Source organism: Trichechus manatus, unplaced genomic scaffold, assembly GCF_000243295.1.
Source record: "Trichechus manatus latirostris isolate Lorelei unplaced genomic scaffold, TriManLat1.0 scaffold00001, whole genome shotgun sequence".
Lineage (NCBI taxonomy): Eukaryota > Metazoa > Chordata > Mammalia > Sirenia > Trichechidae > Trichechus > Trichechus manatus.
Genome location: NW_004443937.1, coordinates 22,779,988 through 22,798,130, shown reverse-complemented (window position 1 = coordinate 22,798,130; position 18,143 = coordinate 22,779,988). Strand labels below are relative to the sequence as shown.

General features: G+C 39.4%; 1 protein-coding gene across 1 annotated transcript in view; it reads right to left on the bottom strand.

Moving 5' to 3' along the window:
* Positions 1-2,932: 2,932 nt before the first annotated feature.
* The window catches only part of ABHD5 (abhydrolase domain containing 5, lysophosphatidic acid acyltransferase), a 32,292-nt gene continuing 17,081 nt past the window's right edge, over positions 2,933-18,143 (bottom strand). Inside the window, exons 4-7 of the mRNA XM_004368441.2 lie at positions 9,704-9,858; positions 7,131-7,242; positions 4,724-4,910; positions 2,933-4,110 (exon numbers count right to left, since the gene is read on the bottom strand). Coding sequence (XP_004368498.1) covers positions 4,021-4,110; positions 4,724-4,910; positions 7,131-7,242; positions 9,704-9,858 — 544 coding nt within the window. The 3' untranslated portion in view covers positions 2,933-4,020. The remainder of the gene's footprint in view (positions 4,111-4,723; positions 4,911-7,130; positions 7,243-9,703; positions 9,859-18,143) is intronic.

The following is an 18,143-nucleotide window of genomic DNA, read 5'->3' as shown; positions in this document are numbered from 1 at the left end:
GAGACCAGAGGACTCCCTGAGACTATTGCCCTGAGAAACTCTTTAAACCTTGAACCAAAACTATCCCTCGAGATCACCCTTTAGCAAAACAGCAGAGTGACACACAAAATAAAGGATGTTACCCATAAGATCAGTGCTACACTAAAAAGCATCTGCACTAGACCGAAAGGTCAACATTTACCCTAAGGCAAAGATGAGAAGATAAGGGGGCAGGGAAACTGGAGTACTGGAAATGGAACAACCAGAACACAATTAAAGAGAACGTTGACACATTGTAAAAAATGTAACTAATGTCACTGAACAATTTGCCTGGAAATTGTCGAATGGGAACCTAGCTTGCTGTGTAAACTTTCACCAAAAACACCAGAGAATATTAGAAAAAAAAAAGAGGACTGTGAGGTTGAAGAATAAATGGGTATTTAATTTTGCTAGCTAATAATACCTTCCATCCATCAGCGTTTGTACTTCTCAGAGTGCCTGTTTCTCCCCTAACAAACAGACTGCATTGTCAAATGTGGATTTTTTGCAATCTCACAGATAAGAAATGGTATCTGAGTAGCTTTATTTTGCAGTTCTCTTATTAAGCACACCCCTCATATGTCTGTCATTTGCACTTTATTTTCTGTGAGCTGTCCTTATCTTTTTGCCCATTTTTCTTTCAGGTTCTTTCCTAATTTTAGAAATTCTTTATATATTTGGGCTATATTAGGCCTTTGTGATAAAAGTTTCAAATAGTTTTGCCAGTTTGTTATTAATAATTTTGCTTTTTCTTCCTTGTCTTTTGAAACTCTTTTCACTTAGTCAAAGAGACGAACTTTTCCTTTTATAGCTTCTCGATTTTCAGTCAGAGGAAATCTCCCTCTCCCAGATTCTGAAGGAATTCTCCTGTTTTCTTCTAGTACTTAGAGGCTTTCATCTTTGCAACTAGGTCTCTGATCCATTTGGATTTCATCGTTGTGTACAGTGTGAGAAGTGGATTCAATTTTATTTTCCACATAGTTAACTGCACTTGTCCCAACATCATTTTTTAAAGGTCTTTTTTTCCTCCACCAATGAGATGCTGGAGCCCTGGTGGTGCAGTGGTTAAGTGTTTGGCTGCTAACCAAAAGGTCAGCAGTTCAAATCCACCAGGCGCTCCTTGGAAACCCTATGGGGCAGTTCCACTCTGTCCTAGAGGGTCGCTATGAGTCAGAATTGACTCGACAGCAGTGGGTTCGGGTTTGGTAATGAGATGCTAATTATACTAAATTCTTGGATTTTCTGTATTCTGTTGATGTTGTTGTTGTTAGTTGCCACTGAGTCGCTCCAACTCATGGCAACCTTACGTATACAACAAAACATTGCCTGGTCCTGTGCCATCACAATCGGTGTGTCTGAGCCCACTGTTGCAGCCACCGTGTCACTTCTGTTGATAATATGTTGTAATATCTCGTAGGGTTAGCCCTCCTTCGCCACTGTTCTGTTTTAGAGCTCTTCTGGCTATTCCTGTTTATTCTTCCCAATGACCTTGATACAGGAAAAAACTGCTTGTTTTATTGGGAATAGGTATGACCTTTTAAATGTAAAAAATATGTATCAATGGAGACATTTCAAAAGCGTTTTCTAAATAATACTCTGAAACCAACTCCAGGCAAACGTCTGCTGAAAATTAGCTCTGGAAGAACAAGGAAGAAATCAGACATCATACTAAGTGAGTGATCCTTAGGGAATGCATGGACAAAGGTTAAGGGCAAGTCTGGAAGTCAAAATACTCCCAAAGCAGCCTTCCCACAGAATCCCAGTGGAGGTTTACTGAACACTCACTGGCCCCATGGTGCTATAACAACAATTATAAACAGACTGGCTCATACTAAGGACTCAAGAAAATATACAGCTATCTTGTTACTACTGTCACAGTAAAGTTTATTTTGTATAATAAAGTACATTGTGCATCATTTAGCAAAGATGAAATACTGTAATAGAAAACATTTAGCACCCACTGTATTTTCAGAAATTGGAAGATTGTGACCTTCTCTGAGGGTTCAATCTTCACAAAATTACAGACACTGTAGCCCAAAGTAAAATTTGACTTTTAAAGAGAGTTATGACAACATTTTTTCAAATAAAACAAATTCAGTTGGTAGGAAAATAAGTTCCACTGGACTTTTGGGTACATTTCTTTCCTGATCACTTGACACGTCTGTGGCCAGAAACCCCGTTATCAAGTGAAGCCAGTAACTTCCCTCCAAGAGCTGGGACTATGTTTCCTGTGCAGAAATCTTCCCGCACAAATTAAAACTGTCATTCGCCAACCAAGGGTAACTAGAGACTGTGTCAAACAAAAATACAAACGTATCACCCAAATTATTTCTACTGCTGATAGGTTTGAATCTGGTCAGCCAAGATACTAACTATAAAATGAAGGCTATTTTTGTTCGTAAGGTAGAGATATCTGATAACACTTCTTGGCTCTCAGGTTATCTTCTTGTACTAACCTAGTTAACCTGACAAGCGAGACAAACTGTTCATTGGGAAGCTGTTCATTCTGCTTTTTAAAATCTACCTATTCTTTTGTAGGGGAGATAATGTCAAAAATAAGTCTTTCTGGCAGTTAATCAACAGTGGTACGACCTTACATTTCCTTAGAACTACAAATTTCCTAATTGACCAAACAGCCAAAACCATTAAAGAATGATTTGTTCTAGGTTCACTGTTTTTATTTACATAATCGCCTTTCTCCTACACAAGCAATGTCAGGCAAAATGTAAGGCAGAGATGCCTTGCTGGTGACAGCCCCACTCAATTTTCTTTTGTGGAGGGGCTTCTCAGCAGCCAGTTGTCATGCAGAGCTTATTGTCAGTTTCAAGGAAGTCTTCCTCATTTTAAAACAGTAAGAAAGTACTATTCTTGATAGTTACTGCAAATAGTTTGATCAAGTGTGATACCTTATGGAATTTTGTAATAAAACTTCAAGTATAAAAATGATTTAATCAGCATGAAACTCTTTAAAAATAAAACTAGGTGTGACCTTTCATCTCTGCCACACTGAGATGTATTAGCGCCACCTATTTTTATTTTAGTGGTAAAAATGTAATCTAGTTTTAGCACCCATCTACAAGAGTGAGATGTTAATGAAAATAGGATATGACTTAGCTTACTAGAAAGTAACAGTCTTAACATCCCCTCAGTGAGGAAATCTGTTATTTGTTGCATCTTGGTTCATGGAAAAGAATACTACTAATGGGGAAAAAAGGACAGACTTTCAGTTAAAGCTTTTCAGTACTCGAACCAGTGCAGTATTAATGTCATGTTTCCATAAAGAGTAGAATCATATCACACATAGATTGTTCCAAGGAATTATGTTGCTACAGATTCTATGTCAGGGTAGATCACTTCTAAAATGTAACATAGAACGAGGAAAATCAGAAAAAGTAATGCTAGTGATTACTCCCCTCCTTTTTACCAAAAACCTGTCTTGTCACTACAGTTCAAAAATGAAGTGAAACGTTCTAAACAACTGACAAATTTTCACATTAAAACACACTGAATGTAGATTAACCATCAGTTATTAGACATGATAAACACACGCCAAGAAGACAAAGTACATCTTTACAGTATATAACATAATACACCCAGAAATCCCTTCTTTAAATTGGTAATATAGACTGCAATATAAAATGTACCCAATGTACCCAACATAGCAAAGTTAGACAGAAATGAAAATATTCCAGTTGAAAAATTACAATTTTTTTAATATATCAGAGGGACAAATAATTTTTTATTTAAAGCTATTAGATTTGGAGACTCCATCGAGTATTTTAAGTAAATTTCAACTTTGTGTAGGAGAAAGGAAAGCCATTTTTCTAGAAGGCACTAACTGGTTTAAATGTGCAAGTTACTTCATAAAGAAAACATGTGTAAAGTACAATCAAGAAGACTGCCTGGTTTTTCCTTTGTATTCCTTACTATTCATTGGAGACTATTCATTATTGCTGAGGAATTATATCAGTCACCAGGTTTCCCACCATGCCGTCTATGTGCTCAGTCTATGGTGTCACAGATCTCCTTTACTTTCTGGTTGAACTCTTCCGGTTGGTCTGCATACACATAATGCCCTGCTCCAAGGATGGCCTGGGTGAGGAAAGACAGTCAGCCAGTCTGTGAGTACAAGCATTCAGTAAAACACGAACACATAAGCAAAGACACTTAGCAACAAAAGTGAGAGCAGTGTATTTAAATAAAGCACAATATAAAGGAATAAGCAACACTGATCTGTAGAACTACTCTGTATTTCCATCAATTAAAAGATCTGAGAATAAACAGAAAAATCTACTGAATCTTAATAAAAACGTCAATATGCAAAAAAAACCAACACTTTTGTCTGAAGTGAACACTAATGACAGAACCCACACAGAACCTGAACAAAGTGAGAACGTGCTGCCTTGTCGGTGGGGAGGCTGGTTGCCTGTGTGGCTGGTCGAGGGCCTACGGAACCAGGCCCTCCTTCTCTCTCCCAGCCCTAAGATGTTGTGGCTCTAGGGACATAAAAAGCTCTTAAGAAAGGTGATTCGCTGTTTGGAAAGGTAGGTCAGACCCCACTCCCATCACATGACATATCAAGTCTCTGACTGAGGCTGTAGGTATAGCTCAGAAATCACAGAGACAACCTGCAACCCCATTAAGGCCAAGAAATCAAGACAGACTTCATCTACAACTGAACACCAAAACCAAGCCAGACACTTACTACTGTCTTCACGTACGAATGTGGTCGTAATGACTGGATGCTGGTGCCAGAGTTGCCATCTATGCAGGATCGGGCGCCATAGATCACTGAAACTGGAATGTCGGCATCCATTTTACCAATTCGCTGGAGCATTGGCCTTTTCGCCCATCCATAAGGAATAGTCATATTTTTGAAAGCTGACTCACCACTTAAACAGAAAGGAGGAAGTGACACGTGATTTTTGGGAAGGTATATATCAGTACTCCCATCTCTATCAAAACACACTCACACTTAGCTTCTCTCTCATTTAAGAACCACCTCAGCTTAAACAGAAAATAATTTACTACAAAGTTAAAGGAACAAACCCCACAGAAGATATAACAATGTTAGATAAACAAGGCTACTCTGAACTATAGTGATTTTAAGAAGTTTTCTTCTTCTAAACCAAAACATGGAACCCTCTCTATCGTGGAGTCTCTGGGTGGCACAAACTGTTAAGCACTTGACTACTAGCTGAAAGGTTGGTGGTTTGAACCCACCCAGAGGCACCTCAGAAGACAGGCCTGGTGATCTGTTTCTGAAAGGTCACTACGGAGCAGTTCTACTTGGCACATGGGTCACGAGTTGGAATCAACTTGATCGACCACTAACAACAACAATTCTCTATCATTAAAGTATTAAATTACTTCTGTGGAGATAGTTAAAATATGTTTTTTCACTCTGAGTTAGGTATTTCAAACTGATACAGAAGGTAACTTTTCCAATGGATCATGGTACCAGCCTTTTTACCTGGAATGGCAAAGCCATTACCGAGTTAGAAGAAACTCACATTAAGTACTTTTGCAAATTGCCAGGATAGGTCCTTTTTGCTGTCATTTCTGCTAGTCTTGCAGTAGTAGGCAGAATTATAAGTTGCCTTATATGAAGAATTCAAGTTCCACCACAAGAAAAGCAACAAACTGTGACCATGAAATATGTGCAGGTGAAAAGTAAAACACCAAGATGATGCAGGAAAAGAATGATGTTCCTGGGAGAGACCACTGAAAACTGTTGGAACAAGTCAATAAAAATGTACAGACCAGACCCAACAGCCTAGAGAGTCACAAAATAGCAATCGCTTGTGGACCCCGGCCCTACAGCTTCTCTCACTCTTGGCAGAGAACCTCTAACCTATTTTATTAAAAAGCTACGGCTACACCTCAACAGCTTCCACAGACTCCATCTTTTAATCAAGTAGGTTACATATTCTCTGCGAAAAGTGAGCAAGGGGTAAAAAAAAAACTGAAGGAGGCTGTCTCTGCTTCTAGCTTCTCTGTCTTTCACCCAAGTCTCAATCCTGGAAAGGATGAGGTACCACTTCTAGTTTTTAAGGGGTGGTCCAGGGTCCATCTGTACTGCAATCATCTGGTTAAAGATGCAGCCCAGAACTGCTGAGTCAGAATCTCAGAATAAGGGCTCGGGAATTGCATTTCTGACAAGCTCCCTGGTATCTCAGTGCACAACAAAGCATGAGAACTGCAGCTCTCATCTTCACACTCTGTTCCTGATGTTCTCCTTAGCAACTCTAGGACCTTGCTCTTCCAGCCTCCTCTTACCTCCCCACTATCTTCCGGATCTGTATTCTTTACTGGTACCTTCTACCCAACATCCTCAAGTCATACGTATGTATATGTATGTGTGTGCATATATACATACACACACACACATATATATGCACACACACATACATATATATATATTTTAAATAAGGAACATCTTTGTCTGGCCCTCTTGCTCCCTCTGGCTACTCTCTTCTTTCTCTCTTTCTAATCATTGTCGAAATACATGCAGAATCCCTTCTATCCCTCTCCCTCCACCAACCCTGTTCACTCACTTATCTTCTACATCCATCTTCTACAGATGTTAAGAGTTGCTCAGTGGAAGAGCAACTTCGAATTGCAGAATGAACTTGGAAAAATGCTGTACACCATCTCCCATGCACTTGAGAGATTTAATGCACTTTGGCAAAATAAAGGTTCTAAGATGATGCACAGTAGAGAAAACCATTTACTTCTGTTTAATCCAGCACTTCTTTCTGTCGAACATTCATACCCAGTTTGGGAAATGTTGCTTTAGTGTGAAATTATTCTTTATCCCTCAACTCAGATCATCTCCTAGAGATAATCAAGACCACTGCTTCCTCAACTTATCCATAAGCACATCAGGGGAGAAAGTGTGTCTTAACTTTTTTAAGCCCCATCAGAACCCAGCACAATGTTTTATATAGTAGGCATCCCCTGAATGGACGAAGGTATTAAGATGAGGGTATAAGTACTAGACACTTGTCCTTTTATATTTAATCATTTAATGATAAAATCTTCTGGACTACTCACATATGTGTCAAAAAGTCTAAAAAGCAAACACGTACATTTAGAATCATAAACGTTACCTCGGAGTTTGTACATTACAGTGGTAGATGTATTCTGTCACAGTATCATCTTGAAACATTGAAGAATACTTCCGCTTGAAATCAGGTCTTAAACTTTGCACTAAACTTAAACCTATTAAATATGAAATAAAAACATTAATGTTTCAAGTTATAATTAACTTGTAGACTATATAATATAGAAAGTTTTAGTGCTTGCTTGTCTTATGAGTGTTATGTGCATGCATATATACATGTATTCAAATGCATTTTAGATGGAAAAAAGCATAGATCCTAAAAGCTCTCTCCTCAAATCCCCTAAAGGAAAGAGTAAAGTAAGAATTAAAGAGGGTTGTATACTAACTTACAGATGTGCTTTAAGAGCTCAAAACCACAGAAGTTAGTTTTCTACAACTTGTTTCTAGGGAAAAATAAATTCTGTGAAACACAGCAGGTGAGTAGAGTAGCTCACAAATAAACTCAACATGTTAATTTGTACTTCCTCCATAACTGCAACCCATCAGCATCTAAACAAAGTGAGCTGGGGTATATAAATGTTGCTGTGGGAAAATAAATTCAGAGGTTCTGCTTGGGACACCAGCAACACTCCCTGCTAAGGCCGTCCCCGGTGACTCCAAGGCCCACCCCTGAGCTGAGAGGCAGGGGCAAGGGCCCTAAAGGGAAAGAGGCTGAGGAGCCACAGCCACCTTCTGGTCACTCTTTTCTCTTCTGGGGCCCCAGGGATTTGTCAGTTTTCCTTTCTGCTACTGCCATTCACCCACTGCTCTAGCAAGGTTTTCTTTCTTTCCTGGTCTTACCTTTCCATCTCTGAAGGAAGTACACAGCTGCAACAAGAATTTTTATGATACAGCTGATATCCTACATCACCTCTACACACACACACACACACACACACACACAAGTGCAAGCAATGGTGGGAGACAGAGGATGTGTCTTTAAAAGTCCTCCCTAGGCATCCTCCCTCCTCCATCATTGTCCCCCTAATTTCTTTTCATACTTCATATTTCCCATAGTTGCTCTCTGTCATCCAATAAAATCCATTTCTATTTCAGGACCATATGGACTAAATGAATCTCTTCAACAGTTCATCAAGGGAATAGGATCAAGCACCTAAGAAGGGGTGGCTCTACTAGGGAGAGGGAAGAAAGTTGGGGACAGGGAAAAGATACCATTTATAAGAGCACTGAGGGAGTGTGGTCACCAATTCAACCCTGAGCTTCTCCCATTTGCTAAAGTCCCCTTGCAGGGATAGCATTAAGGCAAGGAAGGCAAAGAGGGGCTAGGGCTGGGCAGAAGGGAGCAGAATCTATAGTTGTCTATGCAGCAGTTATTCCCACACTCCCACCCCCTTGCCCTATGCCTCTCTTCTTTTCTTGCTAACAGAACCCTACTTTTGTACAATATTAGTTAGGCAGCAACATGCCCAGGAAAGCAGGCCCCTTCCTCAGCCCCTGGGAATAAATCAGGATTGGTCAGTTAGATAAATTTATTCTTCTTTGCTGATGGAAGGACTAAGGGTGGGCAGAAATAAGGGGATGGATGTCTGCTGGATCCTTCCAGGGAAGGTTTTCTTCACTGACAAAGGGAAGCATTATGGAGAGAAAGACTGCTTTCCTTTCTTCTTGCTTAAGGTGCTGTTTTGTGAGATGATGCTTCATGCCACACTCATCTTACAACCATGAGGAAAAAGAACAAGAGAGTCACAGACACACACCCAAGCTGTGACATTGATGAGCCAGCTATTAGAACAAACCCTGAAACCACCTACCTCCAGACTGCTTGTTAAGCAAACAGTAAAGACTTCATGGTTTAAGCCACTTAGGTATTCAGTTACTTGAAGCTGAAGGCAAGTAACTGATACAAATTATAAGGGGGAAAGGTAGAGGTCCAGACCATCAGCATCTGTGACAACCAGGTACGAAAATCCCCATAGTTATAAGGCTGAGGCACAAGGGCTGAGAGACAGATGAATTTAAATCAGAGACTAAACACGAGTACCTCAAAACATAAATGGAAATATAAATTGGGAGTCCCTAAAATTTTTGTGGAAAAGCGTGATTTTATCTTCTTAATATTTTGAGATTAAGGGGCAAAGAAGGGATTGATGAGTATGGTAATACCTGTTATTCCCACAGTCAATCAAGTCAAGCTTTGTGATCCATCAGCTGTATACAACCAATTGCCCAACTGCTCTTTAATGCGCACCAACAGGTCAACAAGTTCCACTTCTTTTCCCCATGCACTGAGCGGAGTAGACACTTCCTGAGGGATAATCTGCTTGCTTGGCTTTTTCAGAATCTTCAAAAATAACTAATCCCATCCTCAGCATGCCCTTCCTTCTCTGCTTTCTAATTACTTGTGATATTTGCAATATAAAGACTCTTTGAGGAGAAAAGCCTGTTTTGTTCATTTTTGTGCATGGCCGTACTTATTATTGGAAAAGGAATAAAAAGGGTTCAGTTTTTTGTGTTTGTTGGTTGGTTTTTAAGACTTTGATGAACAAAGATGGTATCGGTAAACAGTCCTCTACTGATAATCTATAAACATTTTGCTTCTCTAAAACATAAAGCACTCACCAAAGGGTCCTGCAATTCTGAGGCCAGCTAAAGGGTTAAAGGGAGTCAATACAGCTCCCAAGGCTCTGATCCAAACAGGAATTGGTCTGTCTTGATCAGCAAGGTCAGGTCTTTCAGGAAAACCCCAAGGCTCCACTAAAATGAGATGACTAACCCTGTTGAGGAAAGAACAAATTTAAGCCCATTTGGTAAATTCGCCTTACGACTATAAGGAACCGACAACATTTATAAAGTAAAGTTGAATGAAACAGCTTTAAAAACTCTCACATTAAAGAGAAGACTAATGGCTGGACAGATTACATCATGTTCTTACACACAGCCTGTTAATAGAGAACAAGAGCTAAACCCGTATTTTCTAGCTCAAGTATTCTAACAGACATCAACAAGCCATTGGGCAGAGGACTCTCCTAAGAATAGGCTAAGCAACGTAAGATAAACATATTAATAAAAGTAGAGCTTAATTTTTATCAACCCTAGGCTAGTCCTACCATGATATCCTAGAGTTCATAGCATTGAGAAGATTTGTTTAAAGGCTTTCTCAAATCTCATATTCAAAACTAAACCAAAGTACAGAATATAACTATGAATCTGTGTGGAGATAAGTGATACGTGAGAGTTTCATACAGTTAACGTGACTTTATTGCCTAAAAGCTTTATACAAGATTATTTGATAATAAGATATGGAAAGAGGGGAGGAAATACACACGCACACACACACACACACACACACACGTAGTCCCCGACTTACAATGTATTCGAGTTATGACGAACCACACTTATGACCATCTGTTTCATTGTGCATCTTACTGTTAGTAATATGTACTACAAACAGTGTTGCAGCATGTAATTTGCTGATGGCATCATCTTCAGATGTTCACTCAGATGTTCAAAGATCAGATTTATAAAGATACTGATAATAAAAGTCAGTAATAATGAAAACTAAAAAATAAAAGAGGTATTCATTTGACTTACGTCAGAACCAACTTAGGATGGAGTTGTTGGAACCTTGTTGTAAGTTGGGAACTATCAGTTGTTGTTGTTAGGTGCCGATGATTCGATTCCAACTCATAGAGACCCCATGCACAACACAACGAAACACAGCCTGGTCCTGTGCCATCCTCACAATTGTTGTTATGCTTGAGCCCACTGTTGCAGCTACTGTGTCAATCCATCTCGTTGAGGGTCTTCCTCTTTTTCGCTGACCCTCTATTTTACCAACTACCTGTGTATATATTTAAATGGCAGAGACAATCTCTTATATTTTGATTCCCTTCTAAATTCCCTTTACTGCAGCCACTGTGAGATTTAGGACAGGGGGAAGATGTGCACCAGGGGTGTGAGCAGAATTAATAAGACAGCCACCTAGTAGAAAGCAGCAGATTCATGTTAGGGAACGGCCAGTACTACTCACTGTTGACCTACCTCCTAAAGAGAAAAATGAACTCTTTTTTAAAATATATCCTACACTAAAAGATTGTTAAATTTTTGTTAGAAATTTGTAAAGGAATCTTGCCCACTCTGCTCCAGGATCTTACTGACCTGCTAACCCAAGAAGGGGATGGATGAAGGAAAACTGGAGGCAGGGAAAGTCTAACTTAACCCTAGTTAAGTAATTATTTTGTTTTTGCCTCCATTTGCCCTGCCTTATTTAATATGGATCTTCAAAATATCGTTGCTAGGTAAAAACGCCAGTTTAAACAGTTATGCAAAATGTATACACTAGGGCAAATGCTCCCCTTTTTTCTGAAAGGGGGAAAATGTACCCATAATTATTCAATCCTGTGTCTTCAGCACACAGCATGGAGGTTAGCACATGGCAAATGCTCCATAAACATTTGGAGTATTATCCTTTCCCATGTTTCCATTCAGTCCTTATCTATGTTGTTGTTGGTAGGTGCCATGGAGTCGGTTCTGACTTATAGTAGCCCTAGGTAAAACAAAACAAAAACACCACCCAGCTCTGTGCCACCCTCACAATCACTGTTATGCTTGAGCCCGCACGTCTGTCAGTTTGTTGTACTGCAGTGGCTTAAGTGTTGCTGTGATACTGGAAGCTTTGCCACTGGTATTTCAAGTACAAGCAGGGTCTCCCTCGGTGGACAGGTTTCAGTGGAGCTTCCAAACTAAGGCAGACTAGGCAGAAGCACTTGGTGGTCTACTTCTGAAAAAACTGGCCAGTGAAAACCTTATGAATAGCAGCAGAACATTATCTGTTACAGTGCCGGAAGATGAGCCCCTGAGGTTGGAAAGCACTCAAAATATGACTGGGGAAGAGCTGCCTCCTCAAAACAGAGTTGACCTTAATGACACGGATGGAGTCAAGCTTTCAGGACCTTCATTTGCTGATTTGGCACAACTCAAAATGAGAAGAAACAGCTGCAAGCATCCATTAATAACAGGAACGTGGAACGTAAGAAGTATGAAATCTAGAAACATTGGAAGTGACATTGGAAGTCATCAAAAATGAAATGGAATGCACAAAGATCGATCTCCTAGGCATTAGTGAGCTGAAATGGACTGGTGTTGGCCATTCTGAATCAGACAATCATGTGGTCTACTATGTTGGGAATGACAAATCTAAGAGGAACGGTGTTGCGTTAATCATCAAAAAGAACATTTCAAGATCTACCCTGAAATATAATGCTGTCAGTGATAGGATAATATCCACACGCCTACAAGGAAGGCCAGTTAATATGACTATTATTCCTTATCTATACAGATATGCTAATTTTATAAAGTATAATCAAAGAGTAAGCATAGGAGTTAGTCCAGTCTGGGTATTTCTGGTCCCCTAGATGACATCAGAATATATTGCTATTTCTTATATTAATCCTGCAGGTGGGTAGTGGGTAGTAAAATCCATTTAGGGAATCAGTACCAGTTTGTTTTAATAAAATAGTATGGTTTCGAATAGAAAAGTATGTCATATAACAAACCTTAGTATCATTCCACAAAACTTTTGTTTCAGATACCCACATGCTTATATATACAATTCTTACTGAGAGTTATACTAAAAACATTTTTGAAAGTAATTTTTAAAGCTCTAGAACAAACTGAACTTTAGTTATATATCATCTGCTTCCACTACATGTAAAAGACCTCAGAAAATTATTGCTTGTTTTTGGTTTCACGGATTTTAAATGAGATACACCATGCAAGGTGCTTAGGTTGGTGGTTACCACGTAAGTATCCAATAAATGTTAGCTAGCTATCGTAGCAAAAATAGGAAGACTACTAGGGCAGAATTTATTCCACAGAGCATGGGAAGAGAGTGACTGGAACCATGTGACCAGCAAGTAATTTAACTTTTATCCTTCAAGAAGCCTGATTACAAATTATGTCACACAGATTATTTTAACTTTGAACTAGACCAAGCTCCCAGACGAACTTCTCATCTCCTAAGTGAAATCTCTTCACTTGACAGAAGTTATGTGGTTTTAATGTATATCTAAGGTATTATAATAATCCAGGCCCTACCTTCTAATATTCCATAGAGGATCGCCTTAGGGGATTGTTAGTTCACATCTAGGGTAAAGGACAGGTTTAAGTCTAGCCAGACAGCATATGTGAGTCATCGATAAGACATCTTTGTCAAGTGTCAGAAACTCATCCAAACAGGAAAAACAAAGAACCAGCAGAGCAGGAACAAGAGAAGAGCCCATCAGTTTCAATACAGCAAGAGGCATTCTTCTCTTAGTCATCAGAGTAGGTCTTGTGGTTAAAGATGATGAGCAGATTAGAGTCTAAAGAGCAAAGCAGCAAACAACACCTGCTCCAACACATCAGGAGAGCTGAGTCTAAATGCTAAGTAGGGTATATAACCTGAACTTTATGAGATTTAAAGTCAGCCACCTGCCAGAAATTATGCAACAAGGAGAATAATCAGAACTAGAACTTAGAACTCCCTCCCATGAGGAAGTCCACAGGTCTTATCTATGGAACAAGGAAAGGAAAATAACATTCTTTCCTGACATCAGAGACCAGAAAGAAGCTAATCAGTGCACAAAGCAGCCATTCTCAAGACAAAGTTGGGAAGGAGGGGCTAAGATGGCAGAGTAGTCAGATGCTTCCTGTGGTCCCTCTTACAACAAAGACCTGAAAAAACAAGTGAATCGATTATATAGGACAATCTAGGGGCCCTGAACTTCAAAGGCAAAGTTGAGGAATCGGACTGAGTGACGGGGAAGGGAGAGATGGTCAGGAGCTGGCTGAACAGACACGGGAAATCCAGGGTGGAAAGGAGTGTGCTGTCACAGGGAGAGCAACTAGGGCCACATAACAATGTGTGTATAAATTTTTGTATGAGAGACTAACTTGAATTGTAAACTTTCACTTAAAGCACAATTAAAAAAAAAAAAAAAAAAAAAAGAAAAAAAAAGATAAGGTTGGCCCCACTGCGAGGAGAATGAGACAAGTCCAGAGAACAACAAATTAAATACCTCCAACTTCAGGCCAAGTAGAAAAGCCTTCCTCTGAAGAGGGGCCAACAAGAATTGCTCAGCCTAGGTCTGTAGAGTCAGCAGACAGACCAGGCAGGTCAAAAGGGAAAAGATAAGATGAAGTGAAAACCTTTCACTAGAGAAGTGAAGGCCAGTTGTAACTATTCTATTTTAACTTGGAATGGGTCTTTTTGTTAAACGCTTTCTAAGTTAAATGTTTCTATAGTCTCTTTCCTTCGTTTATAAAAAACACCTATAAAACACCGGTAGTCTTTTTGTGGAGTCCTGAGCACCAGGGCCCAGAAGAAAGGAAAGTTAAAAGGAAGAACTGGGCACACAGGTGAAAGAAAGGATATGGCATCTTTGGCTATTATCGCCAGCTTACTCTCCTCTCCCCGCCTCATCTCCGCCTACAGGTGATCAGACATTGCTCGATGAAGAAGGCTTTACAGAATGACAGCCTGAAAACACCTCACACAGCAAGCAGCCCTTTGGTTTGTGACCCAGCACATTAATCTATGAATGAAATTACAAATGCCATTTCTAATTATTACACATCATGGTAAGACAACAGAGATGAACTAAGGAAATTTTGGGAGGAAGAACACTGGGGCATTGTATCCACATGTGGAGTCATCTATTAACCACACATAACCTCTCCGCCCACCTGCTCCACTGGCCTTTCCAGAATGGCCCAGGCGTCCTCCTAGCACAGGGCCTCTGCAATTTTGGTTCCCACTGCCTAGAATGCTCTTCTGCCATCTGCTACTCCCCTTTCAGACCTCAACTCAAGCTGCACTTGTTCAGAGTTCCATTACTGGATCCTCAGACTTGGTCAGGTTCTTACCAAGAGTTCTCACAAAACCACCCACCTCATCACAGCACTCATCACAGTGCTCATATTACTTGGGTGGTTGATGAATCCCTGTCTCTTCTCCCAAAACACCGTAAGCCTTGTAAACTGTTCTCCATTTCTCACCACCAAGTCCAGCCCATAGCGTCATACCCAGCACATATGATAGATGAACGTACAAACAAGAGACATGCTGAAGCATAAGAGTAAGGTATGATAAACACCATCTAATTTAAAAAGGTAGTTACGATTTAGAACAACTGCTGAGATTATAGTGTAACAGGAACCCAGGTACCTCGCTAAATATTTTATTTTTAAAGACAAAGAATGAAAACGAAATGGCTCTAAACACAGTCACTTCTTGTTGTTGTTGGGTGCTGTCAAGTTAATTGACTCATAGTGACCCCATGGGACAGAGAAGAACTGGCCCATAGAGTTTTTTTGGCTGTGATCTTTTACGGAAGCAGATTGCCACGTCTTTCTCCCAGAGCCACTGGGTGGGTTCAAACTGTCAACCTTTCGGTTAGTAGCTGAGTGCTTAACTATTGCATCACCAGAGCTCCCTTAAGTCATTTAACATTATTTAAATACATCCAAACTGCTGAAATTTAATGTTAGAGCATTTCATTCATCACTAACATTTCCTTGATGGAATCGTCCGGGCACTTATTACATAAACATCACAAATGCTTAATACTCAGTTAGTGATCAGTATCAAGAATCTGGGGAAAAGAGGGGATCGCTGCCATGAGTTAGGCTCCACAATGACTTGTATGGACAGAGGCAGTTTGCCGATCACAGAGATGAGCCACCCATGCTGACCTAATGTTCTAAAAACTGGCAAAAACTGATCAGTTTTTATTTGTTTTCTATCATAAGAATCCTTCCTAAATAGGTACATGAGACTAGGCATTGTCTTTCTTATCCTCAAACTGTCCTGTAAAAATAAACCAAGAACAAAAGAATGAAGCTGCCATAAAATACAAGCACAGAAATAGGTATGCTATGGATTGCGCCACTTAGTCCCAACAAGTAAGACAGTGTTGTTTTGTTTTTTCTCCTCCACACATACAAACAAGAGGAGCTCTACATAAGCTGTCTTACTTAAGAGGAAAAAAAAAAAGAGAGAGAGATAGTATCTGTCACACCTGAGAGGCAAAGAAAAAAGCAGCATCCTCAAAGCCCATTAGGAAAAAAAAGATGCATAGGCTGTGCAGGAATTTAGCTGAATTTCATTTGGTCTCTATTAGACCACCCTACCCTCCAAATAAAAAAACTTTCTGAAACTCAAAGATTCATTTTAATCTCATGATAACATAATTAATATCACACACAAGTAAAATTTTGCTGAAGATAATTCAAATAACAATTGTAGCAGTACACGGACTAGCACAGGCGGATTCAGAAAAGGAAATGGAAATGGTACTTGGAGATATTGAGAGGCGGCAGTTCTGTAATTGGTTAGTTAATATTAAATGGACTGCTCTATTATTACACATGAGAAAATGTGTGTGTGCCATGAAGAAGCTTCTTTAGCTCAGATAAAACGTTCCGGATTACACAGACAGAGGCCTTGACAATCATCACATCTGCATGGTGTGAGTGCCGACCTGAAGAAACATCAAACACTAAACCTCACTAAACATGAGGTTTGCTACAATTATAAGGGAGCCCCTGGCTAGTGGACCAGTTAATGCGCTCGGCTGCTAACTGAAAAGTTGGAAGTTTGAGGCCACCCAGAGGTGCCTTGGAAGAAAGGCCTGGTGATCTACTTCAAAAAAATCAGCCACTGAAAACTCTATGGAGTAAAGTTCTACTCTGACACACATGGGGTCACCATGAGTTGGGACTGACTTGACAGCAACTGTTTTTTTTTTTTATAATTATAAACACACTTCTAGTAAACAATGACATCTAACTATGTCTGGATTTGTGAGTCTACTGAACTATTAACTATAACATCAGGTCACCTATGTAAATCTGGATGAATCTGTCCAGTCAGTATCACAGAGAAAACATTTAAGGCAAGAAAGAAACAAAAATGAGAAACAGTAATAGTAACCTGAATAAACATGTGAGCAGTGTGGAAGATCTGCACCAAAGCAAAAGAATGATGCTCCTTACCAAAAAATCAAAGACATTCTTATTCACTCAACCCTTTCCTCTTTATGAAAAGAGAAATCATTCTGAAAAGCAAAAGAAGGAAAAGCTAGAAGGAAGAGGGGCCCAAGAGATTGCTAACTCCTGCCTTCCTATACCATGTGCTGCAATGGGGTATTTTCTGGCCTATAAGAATAGGAAGAAAAAAATAAACTGTAAAATCTTATTTTTATTTTGCAGATTTAACATACTTCTAAATTAACTAAAGTTGTTAGTTAAAATAGCAAATTTATTTTATATCATAATTAATATAAATAAATTATACATACATATTTTTTGGATAGCAGAAACAGTTTTAGTAATATCTTTTTCTTACAAGTACACGCACACACACACACACACACACACAAAATGATCCCAGCCTTATTTCCACTGTAACGTGCTTGTATGAGACACACTAACTGTAGATGTAAATTAACTGTTCAAAAGGCATAAAACATTTGCACAACTGAAACCTATTTTTCTCCCATAAAGAAATGAGAAAGGTACAACATGGCTGGACCCTATTTCTTGATGCTTTATGTAAAATAAAAAGACAAAACAGAGAAAAGAACATATAAAAGGCCAAGGGTGAATTCAGCTTACAATGGTCTTTTTCAGATTTATCTATTCAAGAAAGGTTTACTGGCCACCCACTATGTGCCAGGCATGGTGTTGTGGCTGACTAGACTTCAGTTCTGATTTGGGATATCTGAAAATCCAGAAAATCTTATTATTTTGAAATTAACTTGCGTTTAATAATATGAGTTTTATGTATATAGAATACTGACTTGAATACCAGTGAAGGTGTTTCAGCAAACGGATGCAATGCTGGAAATGCCTACTCATCTATGCCAAGAAATCTGGAAGACAGCTACCTGGCCAACCAACTGGCAGAGACCCATATTTGTGTCCATTCCAAAGAAAGGTGACCCAAAAGAATGTGAAAATTATCGATCAATATCATTAATATCACACACAAGTAAAATTTTGCTGAAGATAATTCAAA